The sequence below is a fragment of the Pelophylax lessonae genome (genome assembly GCF_965119305.1).
Source record: "Pelophylax lessonae genome assembly, chromosome: 2".
NCBI lineage: Eukaryota > Metazoa > Chordata > Amphibia > Anura > Ranidae > Pelophylax > Pelophylax lessonae.
The window spans coordinates 88,983,417-89,009,875 of record NC_138769.1 but is presented as its reverse complement, the minus strand read 5'-3'; the positions used below and the strand labels follow the sequence as shown (position 1 = coordinate 89,009,875).

Genomic DNA, 26,459 nt, shown 5'->3' with positions numbered 1-26,459 from the left:
GAAAAACTAAACAAAAAGGAAACCTAAATCAAAAGAAACCTCTCGTAACCTACCCACTAACTTATATGAAGTGGGGCTCTTTGGCCAAAATACAATGCATTGAAAAAATAGTCAAACAAGCAGAGCCGCCTTAAGAACCATAACTATGAGCCTCCGGGGAAGAGTTACAAAAAATAAGTGTCAAAGACAAACTATAAAAATGTAACAAACTTTATTGAATACAAAAATATCAAAAAGTATAAATCAAGACAGGAACCATCTACCGTCACCAATAAAATTGACAACGTTGTCTATACTAAACCAAAAAGGTTGCGCCGGACGCCACACTCACATGTATATGACTCAATCATCACAATTAGAACAGGACTAGCAATAAAAATATAGGGGAACAATGTGTACATAGAGACCATCTGGAGTGACTCATCAGGATGGTGCAGCAGGTACAGAACAGTCATAAATAAAGCCCAATGCCACCAAGTTCAAGTCAGCATCATGGGGTGTAGAGGCTGGAGGCTGGACTATTACTGGTATGGATTGAGCCATCCCAAAAGGTACTCTATAATGTGCCATCCCATATCCCAAAAGTACTCTATTGGATTGAGATCTTGTGACTGTGGAGGCCATTGGAGTACAGTGATCTCACTGTCATGTTCAAGAAAACAGTGGAGAGATGGTTTAGGCTTTGTGACATGGTGCATTATCCTGTTTGAAGAAGCCATCAGAAGATGGGTACACTGTAGTCATAAACCTTCCTAGCGGTATTCCCGAGCGTGGCTCGGGGTTACATTTCAGAGCCAAAAGCGGTAACCCCGAGCCACACTCGGGGTACCGCCAGAAGCATTGCTGGATCCTGTAAAAGAGGTTACTTACCTTGTCACCGGGATCCAGCGATGTATCTCGGCGGTGTCTCGCGGCGGATCTTCCTCCCGATCCTCTCCGTGCCCCGACTTCCGTGTCCTGCGACGTGACGTTCGCAGGGGGGTGGAACTGGCGGCAAATTCAAATGTAAAAACACACCAAGCACACTGATACCATTCAAAATAAAAAAAAAATAATCATATTAGTTTGCCCCCCAGTGCCCTTTCCTGCAGTTTTACTGTACTTTTTATGTATATATATATGTAAATATATATATATATATATACAGTATATATATATATATATATATATATATATATATATATATATATATATATATATATATATATATATATATATATATATATATATATATATATATAATATATGTATGCATACATATATATATATATATATAATAAATGTATACAGTTGGTTTGGGTTGCTCATTCACAAGAATTACATGCAAAATAATGGTACCGCTTTCAGCACCTAAAATCCAAAAGAATCATACCGCCAGGGAGGTTAAGGGATGGACATGGTCAGCAACAATACTCAGGTAGGCCGTAGCATTTAAACGATGCTCAATTGGTACTAAGGGGCCCAAAGTTTGCAAAGGAAATATCCCCCAGACCATTACACCACCACCACAGACGGAACCATTGATACAAGGCAAGATGGATCCATGCTTTCATGTTGTTTACACCAAATTCTCACCCTACCATCAATGCCACAAAGTTCAAGTGATCATGGGTTGACTGATCATCTGTTCAGTTCAGTCTGTTTGATGAGAGTCCCAGGGTAGAGGAAAGTACCATGAATATGGGAACAGAACCTAAATCATCTAACTGACCATATGTGAATAAAGCAAAAAGAAAAATAGCTATGATGCTATAAGAACTGATTCTCACTAAACAATGCTGATAACACACCACTATTGGATGAATCGGATAAATGTCCCAATTCGGTTAACCGCAATATAGTCATCTCATGGATGGACCGATAGTTATTGTGTCATCAGATGGACATGGAACAAATTTGCAGGAGAGAATAAGCAGTGGGCAGGTGAATGGCAGCAGATAGTGAACAGCAAGTAGCAGGTTTTAGCAGATCCGAAGCAGCAAGCACGGCACCTGGTAGCAAGGAGTGGAGGAAATTGGTAGAGTAGATGACTCACAGGACAAACAATGATGGCTCAATCCATACCAGTCCTAGTTCAGCCTCTACACTCCATGAGTGGACCACTCAATCTTAGTACAAGAAACCTGTCCTGGTATCCCATCAATGCTGCATATAGCATATGTATTTTAAACCTGGTAGTTGATCTTCAATGGATCCAGGTATGCCGTCAATGGAGAATCACTGCACTTGCTCGAAATGGCTGCATTCCACGTGTTTGTGCACCCGCCGCGGTATTTTAAAAGTCCCGCTACCACTGCTTTCGCCAGCTCGTCTTCTTCATATGTTGCATCCTGTTGTCATCTCTTTCCTAGGTAAGCAGCGCACACATACCAGCCCATCCTCATATTGAAAAAGAAAACTTAATTAATCCGACCAAGCCACCTTCCATTGCTCTTTGGTCCAAATCTGATACTTACATGCCCATTGTAGGCACTACTGGCTGTGAATAAGTGCTTATTGTATGTGCCAACTTAAAACAAAGTGCCAATAAAAAAAATGTGTCATGAAAAAACGTTAATTTAAAATAAAGTGCACTAGTGATTTGTGGTGTGACCAAGTTAGCTGGTTAATAACCTGGACCCATAAGGTGTAACTCAGTAAAGTGCAAGTGCTGTGCTACATATACTTAACGAGTAAGAAATAATGGGTTCCCAATGTGCATTTATTTTGTGATGACAGTTGATAATAACAGCAAATAAGTTAAATTCATAAATAAACCAGTGATTTAAAATACATAAAGCAGTGAACATAAATTAATCCGTGCTGTGCGTGGAGTTTGTATTACCACTTAAGTGAAAAGTGCCAAATTAAATGAGAGAAAGTAATAGATAAAAAATGGGGTTGCAATTCTGTTGTACATCCACTAGATGTCGCCCCTAAGTATACGACCTGTGCTTGAGGAAAAATGGTCGGTTTCTTCTGGGGTTCTCCAGTGAGCCAAACCAGGCTTTTAGTACCTCAAGTTAGAAGAAAAAAACCCCAAGATGCAATGTGTATCTGTAGCGTGGAAAAGAGAGCATAAAACTCACGTTTGAGGCTGCCTAGGATCAGCGGTGATGGCCGGGAAGCTTCCGCGTTCCACGGCCCAGGCTCCGAAACCGGAAGTGACGTATTGACGTTGCGACTCCGCCCTACGCGTTTCGTCATGTGACGTCTGCTGGAGGCAGATACACATTGCATCATGGGGCAAGCGCCGCCCAGAAGGGGGAGTGTCTGACGACGTAGTACTACGTCGTCAGACGATAACGAGCCACTTTGCCGCAGTAATATTACTGTGAGCGGTCGTAAAGTGGTTAATCACTCATTTGTCATAAAGTTATGGCTTATCAGTGTACATCATATAATTTATATGTTGTGTAAATATACACTCACCGTCCACCTTATTAGGTACACCTTGCTAGAGCTATGGAGATGCTGATTTCATTTTCCAGCAGGACTTGGCACCTGCCCACACTGACAAAAGTACCAATACCTGGTTTAATAACCATGGTATCACTGTGCTTGATTGGCCAGAAAACTCCCCTGACCTATCTGTAGGGTATTGTAAGAAGATGAGAGACACCAGACCCAACAATGCAGATGAGCTGAAAGCCAATATCAAAGCAACCTGGGCTTCCATAACACCTCAGCAGTGCCACAGGCTGATCGCCTCCATGCCACACCACATTGATGCAGTAATTCATGCAAAAGGAGCCCCGACCAAGTATTGAGTGCTTACTATACTGGACATGGACTTACTTTTCAGTAAGCCAACATTTCTGTATTAAAAATCCTTTTTTTATGGTCTTATGTAATATTCTGAGATACTGAATTCTGAATGTTCACTAGCTCTGAGCCATATTCTTCAAAATTAAAAGAAAGAAATTATTGAAATATATCACTCTGTGTGTAAGGCATCTATATAAAATATATGAGCTTCACTTTTTGAATTGAATTACTGAAACAAAATAAAAGGGATTGTAAAGGCAGAAGGTTTTTTTTTATCTTAATGCATTCTATGCATTAGGATAAAAAGAAAAAACCTTCTATGTGCAGCATCCCCCCTAAGCCCCCCTAATACTTACCTGAGCCAGTCTTTATCCAACAATGTTGCAGGAGTGTCTGAGCTGCCTGGAACTCCCCTCCTCATTGGCTGAGACAGCAGCACAGCGTAATTGGCTCCCACTGCTGTCAATCAAAATCGTTCAGCCAATCAGAAGAGAGAGGGGACGGGGCCGGGTCACGGCTGTCTGAATTGACACAGGGAGCTGTGACTCAGCTCGGGTGCCCCCATAGCGAGCTACTTGGTGTGGGGGCACTCAACAGGAGGGCAGGGCCAAGAGTGCCAAAGAAGGACCCAAGAAGAGGAGAATCCGGGCTCCTCTGTGCAAATCCAACTGCACAAAGCAGGTAAGTGTAACATGTTTGTTATTTATTTATTTTTTTTAAAACGCAACTTTACAATTATGCCTCGTACACACGATCAGATAATCAGACGAATTATCGATCGCATTTTGTTGCATGATACTAATATCGATTTCAACAATACGTACTAAATGTATTGTTTTTGTCGTACGATTCTGGAAAAGCTTCTTGGTTGCGTAGCTACGTATCGGATGGTGCAAAACAAAAACAATATCAGCCAGGCTTTTTCTGGGTCATTTTCGTGTTTCTGATCATGCGCGGCCTTTGTTTATCGATTTTTAGTGAACGCATACTGTACTAATTAAACGATTGTCGTTCGCTAGGCTATCGTACGACAAAAGTTTTCGTGTTTGTCCCTTCGGATTTTGTTGGACGAAATGTTGTGATCGACTGTCGAAAGCTGTGCACTAATGATCAGATTATAGTTACATAGTTACATGGTAGTTGAGGTTGAATAAAGACAAAAGTCCATCCAGTTCAACCTGTGTAGGTGTGTGTGGCCGTAATCATCTCTCATACCCTTAATGTTCTGAGCCTTGAGATGTACGTCCAAGAGTCTTTTGAAAGTAGCCATACTTCCTACCTCTTGTGGTAGAGAATTCCCCAGTTGTGTAGCCCTAACAGTAAAGAACCCCCTACATTGCCTGAGGTCAAATCAATTTGAAAGTGATTTTTTTCTTACGATTATCTTATCGTGTGTACGAGCCATTGCTTTAACTTTTTGATGATATTCTAATTTTATGAGATGCACCTGTATATAGTAAATATTATCCAAATGCCGGAGGAATTTAAAATGAAGGAAAAATATGGTATATTTTTTAGTGAAGATCCTCTGTGCATTACTTATATTCCTATTTCCTTGTACAGTGTGGATATTTCCTTTTACGCACAATTGATAAGCCATACAGCCACCAGTCAATCAGGTCACACTTCCGGCTCGGGCTGTTGACGCATTCTTTAGTATTTTTCCCACCTACTGTTTGTGCATATGAAATGAGTTCTTTGGACTTGGCTGTGATCACAGGAAAAAAAATGTTAACTCAGGAACTCCTCTTCCTCTTTGAAACCAGCCATGTATTTTATTTTCCTTGTAATTTATGTGACTATGCTGAAAAGTGAGCTTCCCTATTAAAAAGCCTTCGTGTTTTCTTCTTTCTTTCAAGATATGCTGCTCTACTTGGGTGCACGGAATATGTGATTGCGGCTGCCGGCTGCTAAAATAAGTTGAAAACACAAGTTAGATGATCTTAAATCAAAGCCGAATGTGCAGCCAGGATATTAGGAAGAGCTTCAGACACAACACTATCTGAGCAGCTTTTGCTGTGGTTTGGGGTTTTCTTTTTTTTTTTTTTTTTCTTGGCTTTTGCTGATCTATGTAAACATTTAGCCCAGCAGACCAGCTACATTGAAAAAAAAAAAAAAAAGACTTTTATTTTGAAATCCAAGAAGACTGATAATATACCAACCTTAATGTCATTCTGGGGTTTGCTGGCACATGCTTTTTACAAGCTGTGGGGCAGAAACCTTGGCTTAGTCTAGAATTATCATGGCAAATTGAGGGGTTACTGTGCGGAGATTGTACCAGCAGCCTGTCATTAATTTATCTGAAGGGTTTTGTAGAATAAACACACAGAGATTTATTTTACAAGGTATTGCAGAAGAGTGGTTATGATATATATAGTACACTAATTCAGAGCAGCCAATCTAATTCCATCTATCTCGAGCGGTCAGGTGATTTCTGATTGGTTATTACCAAATTCCAGTTTGGGCCAATTCTGGCGTTTCTCTCCTACATTTAAAAAAACATAATTGTTTTTGCTAGAAAACTACTTAGAACCCCCAAATATTATATATATATATATATATATATATATATATATATATATATATATATATATATATATATTTTAAAGCCGAGGCCCTCGAGAATAAAAAGGTGGGGGTTGCATATTTTTATGTCACACTGTATTTGCGTAGTCAAACGCAAATTGTTTGTAAAAAAACACACTTCAATGAATTTTTTTTGCACAAAAACGCAATACAATACCTAATTTGTTTTGTAAAAGATAAAAGATGATGTTTCGCCAAATAAATAGATACCAAACATATCATGCTTGAAAATGGCCCGCGGAACAGCACTAATCTATGGTACCTAGAAATCTCCCTAGGCAACACTTTTAATCCTTTACAGGTTACCAGTTTAGAGTTACACAGGAGGTCTGGAGTTAGAATTATTGCTCTCGCTCTGGTGTCTACTTCACATGTGTGGTGCGATTACTGTTTACATATGTGTGCGCGACCTACGTTTGTGTTCGCCTCTGTGCTTGAGCACGGAGGGATAAGGGAACTTAAATTTTTTTGTTTTGTTTCAATTTTTTTTTCGTATACTGTCTCTTTAATCTTTTTTTTTTTTTTTTTTCATAACTTATTTCTATCCCAAGAGATGAACAGCATCCCTCCTCTTTATGGAGAGATCTGTGGTCGTCTTTACTGGGCTACCAGCTCGCTCTGGAAAGCCCATTAAAGGTGGTGGCACCTGTAAAAGTAATCCAGCGGCTGTATAGGTTCTAGGATTACTTTTACTTTAAAGGGAATTGACAGCTGAAAAAATTATTCTAACAATGAACAATGAGGAGTCACTGAAAAATTCATCACAACTACAGTGAGGGCAGAAGCCTTCTAGGTCTATTGCCAAGTGGCTGCCTTTCTATATAGTAACCACAGGGGTTTGCTTGCTCACCGCCCCCCCCCCCCCCCAATTTAGTAAATGTCTTGTATTTTTGTGTGATGTCACAGTCTCTATCTCGTCTAGTCAGAGAACGTCTTGTATTTATTAACAATACACAAGGCTTACTCTTAATTGTAGCAGTGCCAAAGAAGCAACTCCTTGTGGTTACTGTGCAGAAGGGCAGCCACTCAGCACTAGACATGGAAGACCATGCCGATCACTGTTGTAGCAGCAATACAGTAGATATCCCGGTTCTCTGGGTGGGATTGTGAGCCTGTGTTTTTTTTTTGAGTCACTGACCCAGAACAAGCATGCACCAAGTAAGGTCAAATTAAAGTTAAAACTCCTGATCAATGTCATTCCTGTATAGTCACTGAGAAGGTTATGAAGTAAAATGTTTCAAACAGGGACACAGCTGGGAATACAAGTCTTACAGAGTGTTTAAGCTTTTTCCCAAACTAATCAAAGCCAAAAAATATGAGTTTAAGTCAGGTGTAATGCAAACAGTGTTTGCATGACATCGGCTATATCACTTTGCTATATTTCATTGTATCAATTAAGGCCAACTTTAGCTTATATGTTATATCATCCTATTTTTTACTGGATAAATGTAATCCTCTGGAGGCAGAGCAACATCCCAAAATGTTCTGTGCCTTCGATTATCCTATTAGACGAGTATACAGTTTGCAAGGTTATTCAATCGTGACACCATCCAGTTACGGCATACAGCTCCCAGAGAAAGCCCCTGAATCTAATTGCTTGCAATTGGATGAAAACTTATGTCAACATTATTTAGCCATTTCTCTCCAGATTTCCTCTTTTTCCCACTGGGCCATCATAAGTGATATCCCTTCTACCCAACCATCACAAATCACCAGAACCCCAGATGCTTGACATGCCAGGCTTACTGCTCTATCCACAGACTCCGGGCTTGTAAGTGATGTCACGGTGAGGCGATGTCAGTCACCAGAATTACATAAGGATAATAAAACATATTAAAGTCATTTTCGAAGCCTATTGCTTCATGGAGACACGTCAACTAACATGGTGTTTTGAGTGCTCCATTTCCTGGATGTGTTTGTACAGCTAATATGATTTTGTCAGCTGCAGGAATTATTATCCATTTAGTAATACAAATTGATCTGAGGCCTGTCAAAAGACTGACTATTATAAATACTGTACCTTATATTTCATGGAACTTATATAGGAACTTTTTATTTCAGCATAGACAGTCTTTGTAATATAAAGTACAAAGAGAGAACAAAGCACATAGACGTAACGTTGAGCTTTGTGGAATAAAAAACAATAATTCACTAAAAACCGTGGTCAGTGGCATATGACCCAGGCAAGGTGATACATAACTAGTGGTGCATTGTGGTCTCCTTACCATCCCTTTGACATTCTGATTCTTTTCCTTCTGGTGTTTGTCAGCTGTTATCCTATTGGTGTCCTATTGCCACATCACATGGATATATTCTGTTTACAAGGGACTATCCTCTTCCTCAGCCTTTGGGCAGTATGTGCAGGAGAGGAGTGAAAGGGATATGATGGTGGGTAGTATGTGCATAAGAGGAATGGGAAAGATATGACAGTGAGAAGTATGTACAGAAGAGGAGTGAGAAAGGTATGACAGTGGGCAGTATGTGCAGGAGAGAAGTGAGAAAGGTATGACGGTGGGCAGTATGTGCAGAAGAGGAGTGAGAAAGGTATGACAGTGGGCAGTATGTGCAGGAGAGAAGTGAGAAAGGTATGACGGTGGGCAGTATGTGCAGAAGAGGAGTGAGAAAGGTATGACGGTGGGCAATATATGCAGGAGAGAAGTGAGAAAAGTATGAAAGTGAGCAGTATGTGCAGGAGAGGAGTGAGAAGGGTATTACCGTGGGCAATATATGCAGGAGAGGAGTGAGAAGGGTATGACGGTAGGTAGTATGTGTAAGAGAGGAATGAGAAAGGTATCATAGTGGGCAGTATGTGAAGCGGAATGCAGAAGGTATTACTGTAGGCAGTATATACGGAAGAAGAATGCAGAGGCTATAACAGTGGTCAGTATGTGCCAGAGCCAAGTGTTGAGGGTATGACGATTGGAATTATATGTAGTGTAGAAAAGTGGAGGGTATGACAGTGGGGAGTATAGGAAGAGGAGCATAGGGGGTATAGCAATGGGCAGTTTGTTTGGGACAGGAGTGCAGAGAATAGTACAGCAGGCAGTACGTGTGGGAGGGGAGTGCAGACTATGGCTGCAAGTAGTATGTGAAGAGGAGTGCAGAGAGTATACCAGTGGGCAGTATGTGCAGGAGGGGGGTGTGGAGGGTTTGTTGGAGGGCAATATGAGAGGGAGATAAGTGCAAAGGATATCATATTGGCCACCATGTGTGGTAGAGGAGAGCGGAGAATATGACGAGCCGTAAGTGCAGAAGAGGAGTACGAAAGGTATGATGGTGAGTAGTGTTGAGCGAACACGGACTGTATTATTCGTGTTCGTACCGAATAATTGGATTTTTTTTACCCGAACACGGACACGGACACTTTACTGTATGTTCGGGTAAAAATCCGTGTTCGGTCGTTTTATTTCCGGGTTTTGCATGCTTTGGCGCTCTTTTCATGGCGGGCTTTCAACAGCCAATCAACAATCGTTTAACTGGTGTGCCTTAAGCCATCCCAGCCATGCCTGCAAATGTCTTAGTAGCTGTGATTGGCCGTCTGAAGCATGTGACCAAGTCTTTATAAGTTCGAGGCAGCCGCCGCAGCAGCGTCATTCTGCTGCTTAGCTAAGGGACAGAGCACACATCAATGTGCTGGCTGCTGATTAGGGAAAGATAGGCAGGAAAAAACCATTTGTGTCCGGATAGAATTGAGGGACAGGTCGGAGTGTTTAGGCAGGGCGAGTTGTAGGCATTTTAGGGATAGAGTCTGCTGAATTATAGGGTCAGTGTCTTCTACAAACTACAATCGATATTGCTGTGTGGGGGGTGGGGTGAATCTGCACTCAATCCTGATCTACGATCTCTTCTCAATCCTGTTAGGGACAGAGTCTGCTGAATTTTAGGGAAACTGTGTTCTACAAACTACAATCGATATTGCTGTGTGGTGTGGGATTGGAGATAGGCAGGTGTCAGTGATCCACATCCATTTTTCTGTGTGTGAGCTGCAGTGAACACAATCTTTTTGGGCTGCAGTGAACACAATCTTTTTGGGCTGCAGTGAACACAATCTTTTTGGGCTGCAGTGAACACAATCTTTTTGGGCTGCAGTGAACACAATCTTTTTGGGGTGCAGTGAACAAAATCTTTTTGGGGTGCAGTGAACACAATCCTTTTTGGTGTGCAGTGAACACAATCTTTGTGGGGTGCAGTGAACAAAATCCTTTGTGGGGTGCAGTGAACACAATCTTTTTGGGGTGCAGTGAACAAAATCCTTTTTGGGGTGCAGTGAACAACATCCTTTTTGGGGTGCAGTGAACACAATCTTTTTGGGGTGCAGTGAACAAAATCCTTTGTGGGGTGCAGTGAACACAATCTTTTTGGGGTGCAGTGAACACAATCTTTTTGGGGTGGAGTGAACAACATCCTTTTTGGGGTGCAGTGAACAAAATCCTTTTTGGGGTGCAGTGAACAAAATCATTTTTGGGGTGCAGTGAACACAATCTTTTTGGGGTGCAGTGAACACAATCTTTGTGGGGTGCAGTGAACACAATCTTTTTGGGGTGGAGTGAACAACATCCTTTTTGGGGTGCAGTGAACAACATCCTTTTTGGGGTGCAGTGAACACAATCTTTTTGGGGTGCAGTGAACACAATCTTTGTGGGGTACAGTGAACAGAATCTTTGTGGGGTGCAGTGAACACAATCTTTGGGGGGTACAGTGAACACAATCTTTTTGGGGTGCAGTGAACACAATCTTTGTGGGGTGCAGTGAACACAATCTTTTTGGGGTGGAGTGAACAAAATCATTTTTGGGGTGCAGTGAACAACATCCTTTTTCGGGGTGCAGTGATCAAAATCCTTTTTGGGGTGCAGTGAACACAATCTTTTTGGGGTGCAGTGAACAAAATCCTTTGTGGGGTGCAGTGAACAGAATCTTTGTGGGGTGCAGTGAACACAATCTTTGGGGGGGTACAGTGAACACAATCTTTTTGGGGTGCAGTGAACACAATCTTTGTGGGGTACAGTGAACAGAATCTTTGTGGGGTGCAGTGAACACAATCTTTGGGGGGTACAGTGAACACAATCTTTTTGGGGTGCAGTGAACACAATCTTTGGGGGGTACAGTGAACACAATCTTTTTGGGGTGCAGTGAACACAATCTTTGTGGGGTGCAGTGAACACAATCTTTGGGGGGGTACAGTGAACACAATCTTTTTGGGGTGCAGTGAACAACATCCTTTTAGGGTGCAGTGAACACAATCTTTGTGGGGTGCAGTGAACAACATCCTTTTAGGGTGCAGTGAACACAATCTTTGTGGGGTACAGTGAACAGAATCTTTGTGGGGTGCAGTGAACACAATCTTTGGGGGGTACAGTGAACACAATCTTTGTGAGGTGCAGTGAACACAATCTTTGTGGGGTGCAGTGAACACAATCATTGTGGGGTGCAGTGAACTCAATCTTTGTGGGGTACAGTGAACACAATCTCATACTTCTGAAGATTTGAGGGTGCTGCCTGTTCCATACTCCCCCTAATCCTCATCTAGCCTTTTAGGGGTACAAACAATAGTAATTGGGGCCTAGTGTGGTTGTGTACGTGTGATATACATACACTTTTTTTGGATCATATTTTCTATTCCGCTATTTAATCAAAAACCTTTGGGGATCAGTTAAATTGGGGGATAGTCTGTGTTGGTACGTGTGAGAGAGATCCACCTTTCCAAGTTGTTGGGGTTCATCTCATACTTCTGAAGGTTTGAGGGTGCTGCCTGTTCCATACCCCCCCTACTCCTCATCTAGCCTTTTAGGGGTACAAACAATAGTAATTGGGGCCTAGTGTGGTTGTGTACGTGTGATATACATACACTTTTTTTGGATCATATTTTCTATTCCGCTATTTAATCAAAAACCTTTGGGGATCAGTTAAATTGGGGGATAGTCTGTGTTGGTACGTGTGAGAGAGATCCACCTTTCCAAGTTGTTGGGGTTCATCTCATACTTCTGAAGGTTTGAGGGTGCTGCCTGTTCCATACTCCCCCTACTCCTAGCCTTTTAGGGGTACAAACAATAGTAATTGGGGCCTAGTGTGGTTGTGTACGTGTGATATACATACCCTTTTTTTGGATCATATTTTCTATTCCGCTATTTAATCAAAAACCTTTGGGGATCAGTTAAATTGGGGGATAGTCTGTGTTGGTACGTGTGAGAGAGATCCACCTTTCCAAGTTTTTGGGGTTCATCTCATACTTCTGAAGATTTGAGGGTGCTGCCTGTTCCATACCCCCCCTACTCCTCATCTAGCCTTTTAGGGGTACAAACAATAGTAATTGGGGCCTAGTGTGGTTGTGTACGTGTGATATACATACACTTTTTTTGGATCATATTTTCTATTCCGCTATTTAATCAAAAACCTTTGGGGATCAGTTAAATTGGGGGATAGTCTGTGTTGGTACGTGTGAGAGAGATCCACCTTTCCAAGTTTTTGGGGTTCATCTCATACTTCTGAAGATTTGAGGGTGCTGCCTGTTCCATACCCCCCCTACTCCTCATCTAGCCTTTTAGGGGTACAAACAATAGTAATTGGGGCCTAGTGTGGTTGTGTACGTGTGATATACATACACTTTTTTTGGATCATATTTTCTATTCCGCTATTTAATCAAAAACCTTTGGGGATCAGTTAAATTGGGGGATAGTCTGTGTTGGTACGTGTGAGAGAGATCCACCTTTCCAAGTTGTTGGGGTTCATCTCATACTTCTGAAGGTTTGAGGGTGCTGCCTGTTCCATACTCCCCCTACTCCTAGCCTTTTAGGGGTACAAACAATAGTAATTGGGGCCTAGTGTGGTTGTGTACGTGTGATATACATACACTTTTTTTGGATCATATTTTCTATTCCGCTATTTAATCAAAAACCTTTGGGGATCAGTTAAATTGGGGGATAGTCTGTGTTGGTACGTGTGAGAGAGATCCACCTTTCCAAGTTGTTGGGGTTCATCTCATACTTCTGAAGGTTTGAGGGTGCTGCCTGTTCCATACTCCCCCTACTCCTAGCCTTTTAGGGGTACAAACAATAGTAATTGGGGCCTAGTGTGGTTGTGTACGTGTGATATACATACCCTTTTTTTGGATCATATTTTCTATTCCGCTATTTAATCAAAAACCTTTGGGGATCAGTTAAATTGGGGGATAGTCTGTGTTGGTACGTGTGAGAGAGATCCACCTTTCCAAGTTTTTGGGGTTCATCTCATACTTCTGAAGATTTGAGGGTGCTGCCTGTTCCATACCCCCCCTACTCCTCATCTAGCCTTTTAGGGGTACAAACAATAGTAATTGGGGCCTAGTGTGGTTGTGTACGTGTGATATACATACACTTTTTTTGGATCATATTTTCTATTCCGCTATTTAATCAAAAACCTTTGGGGATCAGTTAAATTGGGGGATAGTCTGTGTTGGTACGTGTGAGAGAGATCCACCTTTCCAAGTTGTTGGGGTTCATCTCATACTTCTGAAGGTTTGAGGGTGCTGCCTGTTCCATACTCCCCCTACTCCTAGCCTTTTAGGGGTACAAACAATAGTAATTGGGGCCTAGTGTGGTTGTGTACGTGTGATATACATACCCTTTTTTTGGATCATATTTTCTATTCCGCTATTTAATCAAAAACCTTTGGGGATCAGTTAAATTGGGGGATAGTCTGTGTTGGTACGTGTGAGAGAGATCCACCTTTCCAAGTTTTTGGGGTTCATCTCATACTTCTGAAGATTTGAGGGTGCTGCCTGTTCCATACCCCCCCTACTCCTCATCTAGCCTTTTAGGGGTACAAACAATAGTAATTGGGGCCTAGTGTGGTTGTGTACGTGTGATATACATACACTTTTTTTGGATCATATTTTCTATTCCGCTATTTAATCAAAAACCTTTGGGGATCAGTTAAATTGGGGGATAGTCTGTGTTGGTACGTGTGAGAGAGATCCACCTTTCCAAGTTTTTGGGGTTCATCTCATACTTCTGAAGATTTGAGGGTGCTGCCTGTTCCATACCCCCCCTACTCCTCATCTAGCCTTTTAGGGGTACAAACAATAGTAATTGGGGCCTAGTGTGGTTGTGTACGTGTGATATACATACACTTTTTTTGGATCATATTTTCTATTCCGCTATTTAATCAAAAACCTTTGGGGATCAGTTAAATTGGGGGATAGTCTGTGTTGGTACGTGTGAGAGAGATCCACCTTTCCAAGTTGTTGGGGTTCATCTCATACTTCTGAAGGTTTGAGGGTGCTGCCTGTTCCATACTCCCCCTACTCCTAGCCTTTTAGGGGTACAAACAATAGTAATTGGGGCCTAGTGTGGTTGTGTACGTGTGATATACATACACTTTTTTTGGATCATATTTTCTATTCCGCTATTTAATCAAAAACCTTTGGGGATCAGTTAAATTGGGGGATAGTCTGTGTTGGTACGTGTGAGAGAGATCCACCTTTCCAAGTTTTTGGGGTTCATCTCATACTTCTGAAGATTTGAGGGTGCTGCCTGTTCCATACCCCCCCCTACTCCTCATCTAGCCTTTTAGGGGTACAAACAATAGTAATTGGGGCCTAGTGTGGTTGTGTACGTGTGATATACATACACTTTTTTTGGATCATATTTTCTATTCCGCTATTTAATCAAAAACCTTTGGGGATCAGTTAAATTGGGGGATAGTCTGTGTTGGTACGTGTGAGAGAGATCCACCTTTCCAAGTTGTTGGGGTTCATCTCATACTTCTGAAGGTTTGAGGGTGCTGCCTGTTCCATACTCCCCCTACTCCTAGCCTTTTAGGGGTACAAACAATAGTAATTGGGGCCTAGTGTGGTTGTGTACGTGTGATATACATACACTTTTTTTGGATCATATTTTCTATTCCGCTATTTAATCAAAAACCTTTGGGGATCAGTTAAATTGGGGGATAGTCTGTGTTGGTACGTGTGAGAGAGATCCACCTTTCCAAGTTGTTGGGGTTCATCTCATACTTCTGAAGGTTTGAGGGTGCTGCCTGTTCCATACTCCCCCTACTCCTAGCCTTTTAGGGGTACAAACAATAGTAATTGGGGCCTAGTGTGGTTGTGTACGTGTGATATACATACCCTTTTTTTGGATCATATTTTCTATTCCGCTATTTAATCAAAAACCTTTGGGGATCAGTTAAATTGGGGGATAGTCTGTGTTGGTACGTGTGAGAGAGATCCACCTTTCCAAGTTTTTGGGGTTCATCTCATACTTCTGAAGATTTGAGGGTGCTGCCTGTTCCATACCCCCCCTACTCCTCATCTAGCCTTTTAGGGGTACAAACAATAGTAATTGGGGCCTAGTGTGGTTGTGTACGTGTGATATACATACACTTTTTTTGGATCATATTTTCTATTCCGCTATTTAATCAAAAACCTTTGGGGATCAGTTAAATTGGGGGATAGTCTGTGTTGGTACGTGTGAGAGAGATCCACCTTTCCAAGTTGTTGGGGTTCATCTCATACTTCTGAAGGTTTGAGGGTGCTGCCTGTTCCATACTCCCCCTACTCCTAGCCTTTTAGGGGTACAAACAATAGTAATTGGGGCCTAGTGTGGTTGTGTACGTGTGATATACATACCCTTTTTTTGGATCATATTTTCTATTCCGCTATTTAATCAAAAACCTTTGGGGATCAGTTAAATTGGGGGATAGTCTGTGTTGGTACGTGTGAGAGAGATCCACCTTTCCAAGTTTTTGGGGTTCATCTCATACTTCTGAAGATTTGAGGGTGCTGCCTGTTCCATACCCCCCCTACTCCTCATCTAGCCTTTTAGGGGTACAAACAATAGTAATTGGGGCCTAGTGTGGTTGTGTACGTGTGATATACATACACTTTTTTTGGATCATATTTTCTATTCCGCTATTTAATCAAAAACCTTTGGGGATCAGTTAAATTGGGGGATAGTCTGTGTTGGTACGTGTGAGAGAGATCCACCTTTCCAAGTTTTTGGGGTTCATCTCATACTTCTGAAGATTTGAGGGTGCTGCCTGTTCCATACCCCCCCTACTCCTCATCTAGCCTTTTAGGGGTACAAACAATAGTAATTGGGGCCTAGTGTGGTTGTGTACGTGTGATATACATACACTTTTTTTGGATCATATTTTCTATTCCGCTATTTAATCAAAAACCTTTGGGGATCAGTTAAATTGGGGGATAGTCTGTGTTGGTACGTGTGAGAGAGATCCACCTTTCCAAGTTGTTGGGGTTCATCTCATACTTCTGAAGGTTTGAGGGTGCTGCCTGTTCCATACTCCCCCTACTCCTAGCCTTTTAGGGGTACAAACAATAGTAATTGGGGCCTAGTGTGGTTGTGTACGTGTGATATACATACACTTTTTTTGGATCATATTTTCTATTCCGCTATTTAATCAAAAACCTTTGGGGATCAGTTAAATTGGGGGATAGTCTGTGTTGGTACGTGTGAGAGAGATCCACCTTTCCAAGTTTTTGGGGTTCATCTCATACTTCTGAAGATTTGAGGGTGCTGCCTGTTCCATACCCCCCCCTACTCCTCATCTAGCCTTTTAGGGGTACAAACAATAGTAATTGGGGCCTAGTGTGGTTGTGTACGTGTGATATACATACACTTTTTTTGGATCATATTTTCTATTCCGCTATTTAATCAAAAACCTTTGGGGATCAGTTAAATTGGGGGATAGTCTGTGCTGGTACGTGTGAGAGAGATCCACCTTTCCAAGTTGTTGGGGTTCATCTCATACTTCTGAAGGTTTGAGGGTGCTGCCTGTTCCATACTCCCCCTACTCCTAGCCTTTTAGGGGTACAAACAATAGTAATTGGGGCCTAGTGTGGTTGTGTACGTGTGATATACATACCCTTTTTTTGGATCATATTTTCTATTCCGCTATTTAATCAAAAACCTTTGGGGATCAGTTAAATTGGGGGATAGTCTGTGTTGGTACGTGTGAGAGAGATCCACCTTTCCAAGTTTTTGGGGTTCATCTCATACTTCTGAAGATTTGAGGGTGCTGCCTGTTCCATACCCCCCCTACTCCTCATCTAGCCTTTTAGGGGTACAAACAATAGTAATTGGGGCCTAGTGTGGTTGTGTACGTGTGATATACATACACTTTTTTTGGATCATATTTTCTATTCCGCTATTTAATCAAAAACCTTTGGGGATCAGTTAAATTGGGGGATAGTCTGTGTTGGTACGTGTGAGAGAGATCCACCTTTCCAAGTTTTTGGGGTTCATCTCATACTTCTGAAGATTTGAGGGTGCTGCCTGTTCCATACCCCCCCTACTCCTCATCTAGCCTTTTAGGGGTACAAACAATAGTAATTGGGGCCTAGTGTGGTTGTGTACGTGTGATATACATACACTTTTTTTGGATCATATTTTCTATTCCGCTATTTAATCAAAAACCTTTGGGGATCAGTTAAATTGGGGGATAGTCTGTGTTGGTACGTGTGAGAGAGATCCACCTTTCCAAGTTGTTGGGGTTCATCTCATACTTCTGAAGGTTTGAGGGTGCTGCCTGTTCCATACCCCCCCTACTCCTCATCTAGCCTTTTAGGGGTACAAACAATAGTAATTGGGGCCTAGTGTGGTTGTGTACGTGTGATATACATACACTTTTTTTGGATCATATTTTCTATTCCGCTATTTAATCAAAAACCTTTGGGGATCAGTTAAATTGGGGGATAGTCTGTGTTGGTACGTGTGAGAGAGATCCACCTTTCCAAGTTGTTGGGGTTCATCTCATACTTCTGAAGGTTTGAGGGTGCTGCCTGTTCCATACTCCCCCTACTCCTAGCCTTTTAGGGGTACAAACAATAGTAATTGGGGCCTAGTGTGGTTGTGTACGTGTGATATACATACACTTTTTTTGGATCATATTTTCTATTCCGCTATTTAATCAAAAACCTTTGGGGATCAGTTAAATTGGGGGATAGTCTGTGTTGGTACGTGTGAGAGAGATCCACCTTTCCAAGTTGTTGGGGTTCATCTCATACTTCTGAAGGTTTGAGGGTGCTGCCTTTTCCATACCCCCCCTACTCCTCATCTAGCCTTTTAGGGGTACAAACAATAGTAATTGGGGCCTAGTGTGGTTGTGTACGTGTGATATACATACACTTTTTTTGGATCATATTTTCTATTCCGCTATTTAATCAAAAACCTTTGGGGATCAGTTAAATTGGGGGATAGTCTGTGTTGGTACGTGTGAGAGAGATCCACCTTTCCAAGTTGTTGGGGTTCATCTCATACTTCTGAAGGTTTGAGGGTGCTGCCTGTTCCATACTCCCCCTACTCCTCATCTAGCCTTTTAGGGGTACAAACAATAGTAATTGGGGCCCAGTGTGGTTGTGTACGTGTGATATACATACACTTTTTTTGGATCATATTTTCTATTCCGCTATTTAATTTAACTGGGCCTCCATGCGAGACCTGTGTGCCTTGTTGCGCTGTTTTGAGTACTCCACCAACATGGCCAGTGGCAATGACGCCGTTCTCAGCTTAACTATCCCACTTCTATGCCTCCTTGAAAAAACAATTCGGGCGATGATGGAAGAGGATGTGGCACAGGATGAGGAGGAGGAGGAGGATGAAGAGGTAACATTTCCAAGGCTTTCAGGGCAGTCATTCGCAAGGGGCTCCGAGGGTGGGTTCCTGCACACGCAAACGCCAGGGACGCAATTGTCCAGCAGGGGCACAGTTCTGGAGGATGAGGAGGATGAGGAGGAGGAGGAGCTGGAGGAGGAGATGGAACCATGTTCACAGCAGGGTGGCACCCAGGCCAGCTCATGGCCATCACTGGTGCGTGGCTGGGGGGATACAGAGGACACGGACGATACACCTCCCACAGAGGACAGCCTTTCGTTGCCTCTGGGCAGCCTGGCACACATGAGCGATTACATGCTGCAGTGTCTCCACAACGACCGCCGAGTTGCCCACATTCTAACTTGTGCTGATTACTGGGTGGCCACGCTGCTGGATCCCCGTTACAAGGACAACGTACCGTCCTTAATTCACTCACTGGAGCGCGATCGCAAGATGCGCGAGTACAAGCGCACGCTGGTAGACGCCATGCTGCTGGCATTCCCATCTGACAGCGGGGCCACAGTGGAAGCACAAGGCAGAGGAGGAGGAGGAGGAGGTCGCCAACGCAACCAGGGCACCGCCAGCACCTCAGAAGGCAGGGTTAGCATGGCCGAAATGTGGAAAAGCTTTGTCAGCACGCCACAACAAACAGCAGCACCAGCAGCTCAGATGGAACGTCTTAGCAGGAGGCAGCATTTTACCAACATGGTGGAGCAGTATGTGTGCACACGCCTACATGTAGTGAATGACGGGTCTGCCCCCTTCAACTTCTGGGTCTCCAAATTGGGCACATGGCCTGAGCTTGCCCTTTACGCCTTGGAGGTGCTGGCGTGCCCTGCAGCCAGTGTATTATCTGAACGGGTATTTAGCACGGCTGGGGGCGTTATAACAGACAAGCGCAGCCGCCTGTCCAGAGACAATGTGGACAAGCTCACGTTCATTAAAATGAACCAGGCATGGATCCCACGGGACTTTTCCGTACCTTATGCAGAATAGCAATGGATACCGACCTTACCCACCCATTGTTCCATTTTTGCTCTTTCTCACTCTTTTGGGGTGTACCCTCATTTAAAATTTTTGAAAAGAAGCAGTGTTGGCTACCTCGTCCTCCTCCTCAGGGCCAGATTAATGTAGGGGCTATTGGAGCTGCAGCTCCAGGCCCCTACCTTTTATATAGGCCCCGGGTTGGCCATATTCACTGTTACCGCTCTTCTGTCACTTGTAAACACAGAAGTCTGGCTTCTATGCTCGCTTCCCCAGGCAGCACCCTCAGAACCTCCCCACACAGCGTGAAGGCCGGACAAGGAGGGACAGTTGGCGATGCATGGATGTGTTTATGGGCTTCAGAGACAGCATCCCATGTTGAATTAGGCATGCATGGCTGCACCCTTCCTCCTCTGGGTGCATGGCAAGGCACGGCCCTTAAGGCCCTTCAAAATCCTCAGCACCAAGCCCATGATGCTGTTAATCCGGCCCTGGTCCTCCTCCACCGCCGCTTCCACCTACACCGCCCATAGGTGTGCGCAGCCTATTGCATTAAGGTGTGCACCCCAAAGTTGAAATACACATGCATGTGTTTGCCAGCAGGGAGAGTAATGTATCGGGGCCATGTACCTGTAGGCAAGGAGAAATAGAGCAGAGCAGGTCCCAGGGAGATCTTTCCCATCTCCTCACTGGCAATGCTATGTGCCCTAGGTGATTAGGGTGTGCCCAGGCACACCCAGCACACCCTGTGCGCACGCCTATGTCACCGCCACATCCACCACCACCTCAACCTCCCTCCTACTCCATATGGGCCTCGTCCTTCAGAGATGAAGAAGAACATTGTTTTATTTTTCTGTTTTTTTTTGTTGTTTTAAGTTATTTCCCTATCCACATTTGTTTGCAGAGCACTTGCCATGCTCTTAATTACGTTTTGCTGCCATTTGCAGCACTCTAGCCCTTTCCTTTGGTGTTTTAGAGCCATTTTAGTGCCTTAAAGTTCGGGTCCCCATTGACTTCAATGGGGTTCGGTGTCCGGGAAAAGTTCGGTAAAAGTCCGGGACACGGACCCGGACTTTTTTTTAAAGTTCGGCCGAACCCGTCGAACACGGACATCTAGGTGTCCGCTCAACCCTAATGGTGAGTAGTAGGTAAGGGAGAGGAGTGCAAAGGATATCACTGTGGGCAGTATATGCAGTAGGAGAGGGGAGGGTATGATGGTGGGCAGTAAGCATTTGCATATTGTCTACACTCCACTGCAAATGGAATTTGTCAGGTGGACCAGGGCTTAACCCTGTGTAGATTCCAACCAGACCAACCTAATTCTGACACGCAACTTTTTCCTTTTGGTTGGTAGAAGAATAGGTCAATGGGTCACTGAAATGAAGGTGAGTGCAAAGAGAGGAAGGGCAACTAAGTGAACTTTAATGTACATGGCATAGTTTCACTATAAGTTTTCATTATGCAGGCCATATGTACATACATTTTGAAGAACTTTCAGCGAGCTTTAGATCATCAAAATGAACTACCAACAGTTACAACTAGAGATCTAAATGGCTCTGCTAATGGAAACTGTGAAATAATTTTTGTTTATTTTGGAGTTCCTCCTTAAATAAGCCCACTAAACCTACAAGACTGTGCTTATATTGTAAAGTTCAAACATTTCACAACATTTTACACATTAAGAAACACAGAAGGGAACTCTGTGTGTGTTTCTTAAATTAAGCTTCTTAAATTCTTAAGTCTATAAAATGCAATCTACACTCCACTTGATACACACTGTGAAATTTCTAGTTAAGTCGTGTTAATGTTGGCATTCTGTACCATGGAAAAATAGAAGGTGACAAGAAGAAATTACATAACTTTTACCGGGGGGAATTCATTCAAGGCAATTAGTGCTTTGAGTTGGTTGTTTAATTAAATACTGAGTAGAACACCTGCAATACGTTGATGATTTGAGATGCAGTTTACTTTTTTTTTTAAATATAGTTTGCTACTTCTTTACTAGTTTAACAGTTTGTGAAAGTAAAAATCACCTTTCTCTGTTGTACTCTTTATGGCTCTGGTGTCTCCGGTGGAGAAATAAAATGAGAAATATGTCAAAGTATTACATTTTAGGACAAAGTTAATCCTGTGAAGGTGCTCCCTGATTTCACCCAAAGACGTTAGGCTTAAATAGTATTTGTTAATCTTGAAATGAAATATCAGGGATATAAAGTGAAATGTGGGGGCTATCTGTCATAAATTCTCTTGGTCCCGTCACACTTCACAGACTCCTTGACCTGGCTAGTCCCAATCCTCTCCCTCTTTTCTTTCCAAATAGCAGCCATGCACACACACATAAATACACTGGGACTCTTTGAGTAACTATGTTGAAACTTCATCAGTCAGAATGTGACATTTCTTAAGAAATGTGATTTAGACGACAGGCAGTGCAAATAAGGCAACACTTACTAATGCAGCCACTCTAATTTACTATTAAACTTGATTATATTTTAGCTTACTAAAGCTCTGTGTATCATAACCAAGACAATTGGTAAGATTTTCACCTTTTTCATCTTTTGTTGCATCTCAGCGCTGTGTCCCTTGGCGGTCACTTCCTGTCTTCAAGTACTACCCCGATGACTCCAATGGTGGATTTACTGATGATGAAAACAGTAGACCCTGCTTACATACTGTAATACTGTATGTGTTTAAAAGACCACTTATTGTCCCCATTGGGAAGTCTGGGTGACATGGTGACAACTCATCAGAAAAACTGAAGACAAAGACACCCTATAACAGGAAGTGTCTGCACAAGGACCTTCATAGCATGACTACTGGGTATGCTGGGTATTAAAAATGGACAATTCAGAGTGCAGTGTGCATACGCTGGGGACTGCACTGGCTGCAAAACAAGTAAATGTCTCCTAAACAGTACTCGTTTAGGAGATATTAATTTTACCTACATGTAAGCTTTACTATAAAGCATGTAGATGATTGTTGGATAAATCACATGATTAGATAACCCTGCAATCCCTGAAAGTAAATGGATGAAATATGAGTGTGATGAGGTCCAACCAGAAACATTGGGAGCTTTATTATAAGGTGGTGGAGTGGAGTTTAGTACCACTTTAACTGATTGCAGACACTGAAATGTGCAACTTTGCCATTTTTAATTGTTGTGAATTCAACACCTTCTGTGCATTGACAGATGTAGAGAATATTTAGGTACCTTCATGATCAAATCAGGACAGTCCTTTAATAACGCTTCAAGTCAGGTTTAATGGTTTGACCAAAGATTTTTTTGAATTTTCATTAACCAATACCTCACAAATTAGCTATCGTTATGATTTTTAAGAATAATAGGAAGTCGTAGTGACAGTTCCTACTATGACAACACAAAATGAAGTCTGCAACCAAAATAAAACTGCCACCATAGCCCAGATTTGAAACAAGTGCTCGGTGGCCACATGTACTAACCAATTGACAGACTGCTATAAGTTCAAATCCAGGCCCTGGCTCTGTCTTTGCTGTTGGAGCATCCAAGACATACACTTATGCCTCGTACACACGCAACGATTATTGGCCGTGAATTTTCGGCCAACGTCCGATCTGCCGATTTTCGGCTTGTTAGTATGATGCTTCCGACAACCGACTCCGACTTTTCGGCCGAAAAAAATCTGGTGTGCAGGCTATAAAATTTTTGTTGGCCGTCAACACAACGGACGATTTTCCGTCAGTCACTACAGATTTCGGCAGACAAAAATCTGATGAGCAAGACTGGGCATGCTCAAAGAAGAAAAAACACACGGAAAATAAACCAGCACATGACATCACTTCTGAAGTAGATTTTTGTTGGCCGAGAAAATTTGTGTGCAGTCTAGGCACATTCCAACCAACAAAACACCACTCTGGACAAAAGTCTGACGATCGGTCGGCCAATAATCGTTGCGTGTGTACGAGGCATAAGTCAGGGGCTGACTCTGACAACTTATAACTAAGACATGACTTTTAGGTGGACTGACTTTAACAAAATTATAGTCTTTCATGCCTCCATCGTTGTTTTAGCCAGAAAAAGATGTAAAGAGAGCAATAGCAGATCTATTTTTTGATGGATAAAATCTCAACATACATAGAACAGGCAGAAAAAAAATGTTTACATGTATACAGTATGAATTTTCTAACTAGTCTTTCCACTGTCTGTATGGAAAATGTCTGAAGATGACGACCTCACCACAGCATTTATACCATTCCTTGTAATACATTCCATCCATATGTTTTCTCCATTTGCAGGACATCTCCTTGGGCTGTCCCATGATGATTCTAAATTCTGCGAGGAGAACTTTGGCTCCCTTGAAGATAAACGTCTGATGTCATCCGTTCTGACGAGCATCGATGCCTCCAAACCATGGTCAAAGTGCACCTCGGCCACCATCACTGATTTCTTGGACGACGGCCATGGTAAGTAACTAAGTGAGCAGACTATCAAGAATATTCCATCGTTTTCATAAGTGACAGTTGATGAAGTCAGAGGGCAATTTATTGCTATGCAAGCCTGCTTTATTAAAGCCACTTCCTCTGTTAGTTGTAAATGTTAAGTGCCTTGGGTTATGCACATTATAAATCATTTCAATGGGAGATAGGATGTTCTTCCCAAGTTTCAGAAACTTTAGATATGTCTAGAGAATTTTTAAAGTGTGCTTCAGTTTAGCTGAATGCAGGATACTGTGTTAAAAACTAGGAGCTGCTGTGAACTCCAAGGGGGGTGTTTATAATGGTCTGTTCTCTGGTATATACTGCAATGTTAGTCTCAAAGAGTATGTCAAGCAAAAAATGTTTTTTTCTAGTAAATCCTTACAGTGGTTCCAATCTTTCACTACTCTGTCCAAAATTAGGAAAACGTTTCCTGGACATTAAATGAATGAAAAAGTCAGCGCTGTGGTAAAATTGAAAGGCAAGCTAGCATCAATAAGGATTGACATACAAGCCCTGAGAAATCAGTGTAAATATGCGTTTGCAGCGCCAGAAAAATTATAAATCAAATAAATGTGAATCAATTCTCAATTCACAGAGTACTGTATGTAAAAAATGCACTCAGTAAAAAAAATAAAAATAAATAACCATAACAAAATAATAAAAATAAATAACAAAAAATAAAATTGCAACTAAATAAGTATAGAAATGTGCTGCAAATAATACAAGTGAACGTGCTAAAAATAAAATATGAACAGAAAAAGAGTCCATCCAAGTGCTGAAAAAAAGAAGTAGTATACAGTATCATCCACCATCGAATCCAATCCACAATAGATCTTCCAATGTACGGCCACACACCACCATATAGTGAATAGCACACTCACCAGAAACAGATGCTGCAACATGTGCAGCCTGATTGCCCAGAATGGATCACTCCCTCCTTGCTATTCAAGCCACTGTCTTCCGCAAGTAAAACATTTCAGTGTTTTTCTCATCCCAGGATTGAACTTCAGCATAAGAAGATGGAGCAGGCTGTTAGAACCTCAACATATCGGAAGGAATTTCAAACATCACCACCGTCTGGGAAACAGCATGGCTGGAGGAGCCTGCTCCATTAGCCTGCTCCATGTTCTGATGCCGATTTTCAATCCTGGGGTGAGGAAAGGACAGGTACGTTTTATTTTCAAGAAGACAGTGGCTTGGACAGCAAAGAGGGACGTAGCCATTCTCGGTAATCAGGCTGTTGCTACTACACATGTTGCAGCCTATGTTTCTGGTAAGTGAGCAGGTGGGTGGGTGCAGAGTGGTGCTGCAGCTATAATTCACACACAGTCCAAGTGTAATAGGAAGAACTTGTAGTAAAGGCAAAAACAGTTCACAACAAACCCAGTGGGAGTAGGCCCAACAGGAACACTCATGAATGCCAACACTGGGGTTGATTTACTAAAACTGGAGAGTGCAAAATCTGATAGGTCTGCAGGGCCGCTGATAGGGGGGGACCACCAGCCCTCTTGTAGGGGGCCCAAGCACACAGGCGGGCCCACACAGAGAGGGGGATTAGTGATGGACATCAAATACAGAAATATTCCTCCAGCATCTGAACCTGATCTGTCCCTCTCCCTGCTATCAGCTTTTATCTGTTGAGAAAGAGAAGTTGTCCCTCACTAATCCCCCTCCCTTGTGTGGCCCCCTCCCAGCACTTATCTCTGCTCAGGAGTTTATTTGTAAATTGTAACTTTGTTTCTCTCTCTCTGTCTCTCTGATCACTGAGCTCCAACTGCCCAGCCTGTATATTTTTCTCATCTCATCTTCTTTTTTATTTAACATAGTTTTTTTTTTTAGATTTAGCAGGAATTATGAGAGTTATGTTATATTTATGTCTGATAATAGTGATTTTGTTGTAATTTTAGCTAAATATATCTTTAATATTTTTTTTGGGGGGGGGCCCTGCCAGGTAGTCTGTACGGGGCCCAGTGATTTCTAACAGCAGCCCTGGAGGTCTGCATAGAAACCAATCAATATCCAGGTTTTATTGTCAAAGCTTAATTAAACAAGCTGAACTTAGAAGCTGATTGGTTACCATGCACAGCTGCATCAGATTCTGAG

General features: G+C 42.4%; 1 protein-coding gene across 1 annotated transcript in view; it reads left to right on the top strand.

Moving 5' to 3' along the window:
* Nucleotides 1–26,459, top strand: part of ADAMTS5 (ADAM metallopeptidase with thrombospondin type 1 motif 5) — a 174,545-nt gene that overhangs the window by 81,980 nt on the left and 66,106 nt on the right. The window contains exon 3 of the mRNA XM_082246133.1: nt 24,174–24,341. Coding sequence (XP_082102259.1) covers nt 24,174–24,341 — 168 coding nt within the window. The remainder of the gene's footprint in view (nt 1–24,173; nt 24,342–26,459) is intronic.